Source organism: Salminus brasiliensis, chromosome 14, assembly GCF_030463535.1.
Source record: "Salminus brasiliensis chromosome 14, fSalBra1.hap2, whole genome shotgun sequence".
NCBI lineage: Eukaryota > Metazoa > Chordata > Actinopteri > Characiformes > Bryconidae > Salminus > Salminus brasiliensis.
In genome coordinates, this window is record NC_132891.1 from 35756640 (window position 1) to 35765892 (window position 9253).

A 9253-nucleotide genomic window follows, 5' to 3' on the forward strand; every position below is an offset into this window, starting at 1 on the left:
CACACACACACACACACACAGTACACTTCCTACAGACACATCAACTAAGAGCTCATCCTTCACATATTGTGTAAATCTAAACTTAAACTAACTGAACTGCCCATCAAGCCCAACTTCACACTATAAAACTAGAGCTGTCTCAGAGCTGTTTCAGAGCTAACATAGAGCTGTCTCAGAGCTGTCTCAGAGCTAACATAGAGCTGTCTCAGAGCTGTCTCAGAGCTAACATAGAGCTGTCTCAGAGCTAACATAGAGCTGTCTCAGAGCTGTCTCAGAGCTAACATAGAGCTGTCTCAGAGCTAACATAGAGCTGTCTCAGAGCTGTCTCAGAGCTAACATAGAGCTGTCTCAGAGCTAACATAGAGCTGTCTCAGAGCTAACATAGAGCTGTCTCAGAGATATCCTAGAGCTGTCTCTTCCACAGCAGATTTTGTTTTTCTGCATTATTTAAAATCAGTAGCTCATTTTCTTTACACAGTGACTCAGTAATTACTCAGTGTTTACTAATTGTACAGTAAATGTAAAATGTAAAGTAAATGTAAAGTAATGTATAGATTTATTTTCTTTGTTTATATTTGATGGTTACTCTGATTAAATAAATCAGTAATAAGTGGTTACCAAACACTAACTGCACATTCTGTCATACCCCAGCTAACAGACGCCTGTGCTGGTTAGCATCACTTTGATGGGGAAAAGGGAGGACCACCCTACCCACACAGAGTGGGGCAAATTATGCTTATTTTGAATTGGCAAATTATGAATATCAGGATTCACACTTAATAAGCCCCAGAAGATGCATGTGTATAAAGGACAGTCAGTAACTCACTGTAGTTTCTCCAAGTAATAATATGGATCCTCGCTTGGAGCCGAAAGCTCGGCCTCTCCTGAGTCTTCTGCTTTGTTGCCTTCCAGGTTCAGATCTCTCAGACGTGATGAGGGGTTTGACTCCAGAGCTTTAACCAGATCAGCACAGCATTCCTCTGTGATGTTGCAGTTACACAGACTGTAGAGCGAGGGACAAAACCTCTTAAGTGATAATTATACCACAACACACACATTCCTGCTCTCTCTTCTCAAATACACACACACACACACACAGTTGAGTAATGCACAGGTACATCAGCATGGGTGGTGTGGCGCAACAGATAACACCACTACCTGTGGGAGACTGGGGTTCGATTCCCGGTCTGGGTGACTGTGCTGTGCTACACCAATAAGAGTCCTTGGGCAAGACTCCTAACACTGCATTGGCCCAACGCTGTAATACCAGTAACCCTGTAAGTCGCTCTGGGTGAGAGTGTCAGATGAATGCCGTAAATGTAATTAATTAATTTATTTATGAGTCACGCTTTTAAAACCAAAAGTCCTCAAAAACACAAATCAATTGGTTCTAAAAACAGTATTAAGCAAAAACTGTAAAACTGTGTCTGACAAAACTCTCATTCCTTCACTCACACCTGACCACAGTGGTCCAAACGACCATTCTCGGTGTGTATGTGTATGTTTTGCATTGCGGATTGTATGGGAGAGTATGTATGTGTGTGTGTATGTGTGTGTGTGATCTGCATCCACCCATGTTCTCACCTCAGTTTCTCCAGTTTGCAGTGTGGATTTTCCAGCCCAGGAGAGAGCAGCCTCACTCCGGAGTCCTGCAGATGATTGAGGCTCAGGTCCAGCTCTCTCAGACTGGTGGAGTTTGAGTTGAGAGCTGAGGCCAGAACTGCACAGCTTTCCTCTGTGAGACGACACCCACGCAACCTGAGGGAGAACTGCTGAAATATCAGAGCTCAGGATACGTGACCACACACACGACCTGAATTGAGGTACATACAAGTCTTAAATGTGCCGATGTCCTCACCTCAGTATCTCCAGTTTACAGTTGGGATCCTCCAGGCCAACAGAGAGCTCCTTCACTCCTGAATCCTGGAGATTATTCTCACTCAGGTCCAGTTCCCTCAGACCTGAGGGGTTTGAGCTGAGAGCTGAGGCCAGCACTGCACCGGTGTTTTCTGTGAGGTTACACGAACACAACCTGGGAGGAGAGGTACTGAAATATCAGAACTCTGCTGATTTCAGGATGCATACACACACACACACACACACTACTGCACACATCTGACACAGCGTTAAACGTGAGCAGGGACGGCCCAAGCTCTGCAAGCTGCCACTGTTGGGCCCTTGAGCAAGGCCCTTTACTCTCTCTGCTCCCTGGGCTGCCCACCACTCCGGGCATGTGTGTTCACTGCACTGATGGGTTAAAAGCTGTGTCCGTCACAAATGATAAATACAGTCATCTTCTCTTGTCTTTATGGGGCCCTGGGCAGATTTACATTTGCCCCCCCCCTCCCCCCCCATACCACCACCTCAGCACCAGATGCTTCATCATTTCGTAGGGAGAGAGATATTGTGCAATACGCTGAAGCGCCCGGGTCTTCATCCACCACCCAAGCAGCGCAGAAATTGATTAACCTAGTGTTGATGTGCCACTTATGATAATTAAATTAATATAAATGATGTTTACCTGTGTAATACTGTTTCTGTTTTAGTATTTTTTAAATATATATATTTTTTATTATGATATCTTGGTGCTCTTGGGGGCCCCCTGGTGGCGTTAGGGCTCTAAATAGCCGCGTAATTCGAGGTCGGCTCTGAATGTGAGATAATCAGTTATGTGAATAGATGAGTGAGAGGTGATGTGCAGGTGTGTGCAGACGAGACCAGTGCTGATGTCCTCACCTCAGTATCTCCAGTTTACAGTTGGGATCCTTCAGGCCAACAGAGAGCTCCTTCACTCCGGAGTCCTGCAGATTATTCTCACTCAGGTCCAGTTCCCTCAGACCTGAGGGGTTTGAGCTGAGAGCTGACGCCAGAGCCGTACAGCTTCTCTGTGTGATGCTACATTTGCACAGCCTGGGACACACACACACACACACACACAAACACACACACACACACAGAGGCAAAACCACACATTTACACACATCGTATGTATACCGGAAAGTAAAAAATCATCAAAATCAAACAGAAATCGATCGACAGCCAATGTTTGTCTTACCGCAGTATCTCCAGTTTACCGTGTGAGTGCTCCAGTCCAGCCAGGAGCAGCTTTACCCCCGAATCCTGCAGATTGTTGCGGGTCAGGTCCAGTTCTCTCACAGTGGAGGAGTGTGAACTGACAGCTGAGGCCAACACTGGGCCGATTTTCTCTGTGAGGTTACACGAGCACAACCTGGGAGAGATACTACAATATTAGAACTCTGCCGCTTTAGGGATGCACACACACACACACACACACACACTGTGAGTTTACATGAATTCTAACTATCTATGAGGAACATGCACACACATACATACATAGTTTTTAACACATGGTTTTAAAGACAATGCATAAGAGCGCCGGGCTATTGAGGACAGGGTTGTGGGTTCGATACCCGTACTCGTCAAGCTGCCACTGTTAGGCCCTTGAGCAAGGCCCTTTACCCTCTCTGCTCCCCGGGCGCTGGAGTTGGCTGCAACACAAATGGTCATGCAACTGGTGCAACCTCACCCCAGTACATCAACACACAGTTGAAATACACTACCCCATGTACCGGACACCAGCGTAAGTGAAGGTACTCACACAACTCGTCTGGACGCCTTGACCACTGGACTCAGTCTTTGAAGGCATTCCTCCGATGGGTAATATTTACTGAGGTCAAATTCTTCTATCGGTTCTTCAGAGTTCAGCAAAACAAACACCAGAGCCGACCACTGAGCAGAGGAGAGCTTAGCCTTTCTGAGGCAGCGTTCGCTGCCTGCGTTCAGGTAGGTCTGGACCTCCTGCACGAGCGAATGATCGTTCAGCTCGTTCAGACAGTGGAACAGGTTGATGGACCTCTCCGGGGAACGGTTCTCTCTGATCTTCTTCTTAATATGCTTCACTGTTCCCTCGTTGCTGTGAAAGTTGCTTCCGGTTGGTGGCAGTAGGCCTCGTAGGAGAGTCTGATTGGACTCCAGCGAGAGGCCCAGAAGAAAGCGGAGGAAGAGGTCCAGGTGTCCGTTCTCGCTCTGTAAGGCTTTGTTGATTGCGTGCTTTAAGAAGTCAGACAGCGAGGGTTTGTTGAAGGAGTATAACAGCCCTGTTTGCTGTTCCAGGACGTTCCTGCTGTTGGAAATGAAGGAGAGGAAGGCATATAAAGCAGCCAGGAACTCCTGAACACTCAGATGCACGAAGCTAAACACCTTCCCCAGATGCAAGACAAAGTCCTTTCTGAAGTTCTGGGTGAAAAGCCCAGAGTACACGGACACTTCCCCGACCTCAATTCCACACTGTCTCAGGTCGCTCTCATAGAAGATCAGGTTGCCCTCCTCCAACTGCTGGAAAGCCAGCTTTCCCAATTTCCAGATAATCTCACTCGTCTGGTCAGGATGGACGTCAGCCTTTCCCTGGTACTTCTGTCCACTCTGTTTAATGTGAAACATCAGGAAGTGTATGAACATCTGGGTCAGAGTTTTGGGGATTGCCTCATTCCCTGCTTCACCCGTTTTCTCTAGAACCGTGGCTGCAATCCAACAGAAGACCGGGATGTGGCACATGACGTAGAGGCTCCTCGATGACTTCATGTGTGCGATGATTGTGCTGGCCAGGCTGTGGTCACTAAACTTCTTCTTGAAGTACTCCTCTTTCTGGAGGTCATTAAACCCTCGCACCTCCGTCACCTGGTTGACGCACTTCAGGGGGATCTGACTGGCTGCTGCTGGTCGAGAGGTGATCCAGAGAAGAGCAGAGGGCAGCAGGTTCCCCTTGATGAGGTTCGTCAGCAGCACGTCCACTGGGGCTGGCTGGGTTATGGTAGATAAGCTCTCATTGTTGTGGAAATCTAGAGGAAGTCGACACTCGTCCAGACCGTCAAAGATGAACAGGACTTTGTTGTGGAGGTCCGCCGGTTTTAACTGGTTTGTGTCTGGGAAAAAGTGATGGAGAAGCTGCTCCAGGCTGAAATGTTGCTCCTTCATCAAATTCAGCTCTCTGAAAAGAAGTGGGAAGATGAATTGGACCTCCTGGTTGGATTTTCCTTCAGCCCAGTCCAGGATGAACTTCTGCACAAGGATGGTTTTTCCAATTCCTGCAACTCCTTTGGTCAGCACAGTCCTGACAGCTGTGTTTTTGAAGATTCCAGTGAATTTAATGGGTGTTTCCTGAGTTGCTGGTCTCCTGGATGCGGCCTCGATTTGTGTCACCTCGTGTTCGACGCTGACGTCTCCGCTGTCGCTCTCGGTGATGTAGAGCTCCGTGTAGATCTCGTTCAGAAGCGTTGAGGATCCGTAATATGAGATTCCTTCATTAATTTTCTGAAACCTTTGCCTTAGTGTAGATTTCAGCTTCTGGTGACAAGTGGGTGTCAGTTCTGGAAAACAACAAAAAATATGTCCAGCCTCAGATCATCACCCTCTAACCTGGATTCCTCTGCTCTGTGGTGAAGCCATTATTATTAGAATTCTGAAATTCACTGATATTATACACAGATCACATGACCAGGCCCCTATACTGCCCTCATGGAACCTCAGTTTCTGCTAATCTAGAAATGACCAAGCCAGTTTCCAGGCTCTTACTGGTCTGGAGTTGGTTAGCGAGGTCTTTCTCGTTCATCCTTCTCAGAACATGCAGTGTGATCTTCAGCGCTCCCTCGCTGACACTACTCTGATCTTCCTCATCCTCCACTGCTCTCTCAGAGCATGCTGGGTGCTCGGGACTCAGTATCTTTTTGAATAGCTTCAGTTTGTCCTTCATCAGAGAGATGACTTTGTTCTCCAGCTCCTGACAGGAGGGAATAACAAACATGAAGACGATGAAGATGAAGAAGCTGTCAAGTTGTAAATACAGTAGATTCTTTATTAAAATATTGATCGATTGATTATATCAAACATATGAATCCAGTATGTTCAGGAGTTCAGTGTCATGCCTGCCCCTATTCCGTGTAACCATGGGCTCTGTTTGTGTCTCGTCTGTCCTATCCCCTCCTGTTCATTAGTGTTCCCACCTGTGCCTCCTCTGTAGCCACGCCCCCTTGTTAGTCCCAGGCATTCCTCATTGTCCCTGTGTATAAGTACCCCTTTGTTTTTTTTGTCTGGTCTTGTATGTGATCATGTTGTTATGTGGCCTGGCCTGGCTTCCTTTGTTGACTTCAGTGTTTGTTTGGTTTCCTAGTTTGTGTCTCATCAGTATCTGCCACCGCCTACCAGCAGAGGGCGATGGCAACAAGGCACTGTTACCCAGGGGAACTCCAATCCCCAGAGATCCTAGGGGTAATCTGTGCCAATCAGGTAGACCTGGCAGCATTTACGACTGTGACAAACAGCACCTCTCTGTCACGCCTTTGAAGAGGGGTTTAAAAGATCACAGCTCAACAATCAAACTGCTAAAAGAAAGCTTGTTGTCAGCTTCTTTCTTTTCCTTTGAACTTTTCTTGTTTCTTCTTTCTTTGTTACAGCCTTAAATGGTCCGACCACCTGGACCACCTGATTGGCACTGATTACTCCTAGGATCTCTGGGGATTGGAGTTCCCTTGGGGGACAGTACCTCGCTGCCGTTGCCCTCTGCTGGTGGGCGGTGGCAGCGTTTCAGCCACCTCCACCTCTCGGCTCTATACACCGTGACGTTCAGCAGAGTGGTGTATGATATTATATGAGCAGCATTCCTCACTTGCTTTTTGATCCATTTCCAATCATGACAATAATTTATCAATAAATATATTCCATTGAAACAGCCTGGAACACAACACATACCTGGAATATGATCTCCAGCTGTTGTCTGCTTATAATATTTGATGTCTTCTCAGATCTGTGGACAGAAGGGCATATATATATATATATATATATATATATATATATATATACATTAGTACTTCCTTCCGACAAACATGAATTCTGTGCTACATCACAGTAACAAACTCCACTCCCCCACTGAACAGCCTGCAGCTTCTCCTCTGCCCCCCCTTACCCAGACCAACTAATTACTTAATTAACTGATTTCCTACTCACAGTCTTTGTTCTTGTCTGTTTGTTTGTTGTTGTTTATTTGTTTATTTATTCATTTATAACCATTTTTTCCCAATTTGGACCGCCAACCACCCAACCCGTACATACTCTCCCCCCATTGCATTTGGCACCCCCAACACTGGTGAGGGCGAAGACCAACACCGACACCCCCTACGACACAACGTGCACTGAACCGCCACCAGTGCAACATCGCTGGGCAGCCCACGTGCCTGGAAAGAAGCGCCGCATATCCGGCTCCAACGCACTCTCTGAAGTCTACATCTTGGATGATGGATTTTTCACTCTTTATGGACACACAGCCAGGTTCAGGTGAGTCTGCCCTCTTATCCTCGACCAAACTGAAACATATCAATAATTAATCAATTAATAAAATCAGTCAGATGAAGTCAGATGAAGTATCTGATCTGATTTCGGACTGTTTTCTGAGTTAACTCAACTCAACTGTGGTCAGACGTTTTTACATCGCGAGGTACGCTATATGGACAAAAGTATTGGGACACCTGCTCATTCACTGTTTCTTCTGAAATCAAGACTATTAAAAAAAAGAGCTGATCCTGCTTCTGTTGGAGTAACTGTCTCTACTGTCCAGAGAAGAAGACTTTGAGTTTTTGAGTAGAGCATTGCTGTGAGGATTTGATTGACTGCACTCAGCGACAAGAGCGTTAGTGACATCACCCCCAACTCCCCAACTCATCCTAAAAATATTGAACACAGTTCCTCCACTGCTCCACAGCTCAATACCCCTCTAGGCCATGCGTGATATTATGCATGGTGCCAATAGAGTCCTTTTCTATGTATATGTGCATTTGTACATATTGGTCAGCAATGGGTGCCACTTAAAGTAGCGGTACGCATTTATTAGAAGGGGTGTCCACAAACATTTGGACATATAGCGTGAGGGATTTGGTCACGTGGGCTGAGAATGAGAATATTGCACTGCTACTGTTCTTACCTCAGCTCAGAAGAACAAACGTCCTCTCTGAAATCTAGGCCTTGGTACATTGAATTATCACTTTTCATAGAGACACAGCTGGGTTCAGGGGGGTCTGACCTCTTACCCTCCATTGAACTGCAACACATTCAAGAATGAACGCATTCATTATGAAATTATTCATTAATTATGATTATATAATATACATGAAGACTTTCATTCTGAAATGACTACATTATTAAATCATGGTTATTAAATACATATAGCTGAAACATCAATTTCATAAATATAATAAATATCATAATTAGCATTAATAATGACTAAAGGGAAGGGCACCAGCAGCAGCATGTGCAGTTTAGTATCTTAACTCTTAGTTCTTAGTCTCTTACCTCTCTGGCCTTTTTGTGTCCAGTTCCTCAGAGAGATTTATTTTGGATGTCATGCTTCCTGGAAGCAAAAGCACCTGTAACTCTGCCAACACACACACACACACACACACACACACACACACACGCACACATTGTTCTTCAGGCTTGTGAGACCTGAGATCACATGAGGGGCTTGCTTTATCACAGGATCACGGCTCTTGCGGTTCAGGAAGGCTGAGGAACCTGACCTGAGCAGGTAAAGGGGAGGTAAACCAATGCTGAAGGAAGATTAGCCAAATCAGGAGAAGATCAACGTCTGCGAGGAGCTGCCGGTTCTCAGGGACTTAGGCAGAACCTTAATGAGATAAACTAACACTGTTTATGGTGGTTCTGGATGGTGGTTCTGGATGGTGGTCACTGAAATCACTGAAATCTGTCACTGAACGCAGTAGAAGTAGTTTTTGGGGTCTCTTAAAGGTTCTAAACACTTCACACTTCTTTATGGAACCAAAAGTGGTTCTTCTATGGTATCAGTCACAGAACCATTTGTAGCTCCTTTACTTTTAGGAGTGAACTGAATTAGCATATCTTTATTTTTCTCCATAATGTGAATCTCACTGTTGTTCCTAATAATGTGTCAGAATTCCATGATGAACAGACCAATAGAAACGCTCCAAACTGACCTAATAATAAAATGAAATATAGAAAATACATCCATTGAAAGTTAAGAATTTTTTTCCTGCTTCTGTAAAGTCACTTGGATACTGGGTTAAAAGGGTTAAAAGGGTTAAATGGGTTAAACGGGTTAAAAGGGTTAAATGGTTTGATGCCAAGGCTAACAACTGACATTAGACCTGGACAGACGAGCTTAAAGGAATCAAGTTACATTTTTATTAAATTAAATTTTATTTAATGT

General features: G+C 45.4%; 1 protein-coding gene across 1 annotated transcript; it reads right to left on the minus strand.

Annotated features, from left to right (window-relative positions):
- Window positions 1-822: 822 nt before the first annotated feature.
- Window positions 823-8411, minus strand: LOC140576676 (NACHT, LRR and PYD domains-containing protein 3-like). The gene is made up of 11 exons (XM_072696210.1): window positions 8359-8411; window positions 7991-8107; window positions 7244-7376; window positions 6766-6813; window positions 5593-5797; window positions 3620-5387; window positions 3056-3229; window positions 2737-2910; window positions 1859-2032; window positions 1585-1758; window positions 823-1003 (listed from the first exon to the last, which is right to left on the minus strand). The coding sequence occupies exons 1-11, from the start codon at window positions 8409-8411 to the stop codon at window positions 823-825; spliced, it is 3201 nt and encodes a 1066-aa protein (XP_072552311.1).
- Window positions 8412-9253: the final 842 nt, after the last annotated feature.

Coding starts and splice junctions, on each gene's coding strand:
- LOC140576676 (XM_072696210.1), bottom strand. CDS start 8,411: ATGACATCCAAAATAAATCTCTCTGAGGAACTGGACACAAAAAGGCCA. Junction 6,814..7,243: donor CGGCGCTTCTTTCCAGGCAC/GTGGGCTGCCCA, acceptor CACAGATCTGAG/AAGACATCAAATATTATAAG. Junction 2,911..3,055: donor GGTAAACTGGAGATACTGCG/GTAAGACAAACA, acceptor TGTGTGTCCCAG/GCTGTGCAAATGTAGCATCA.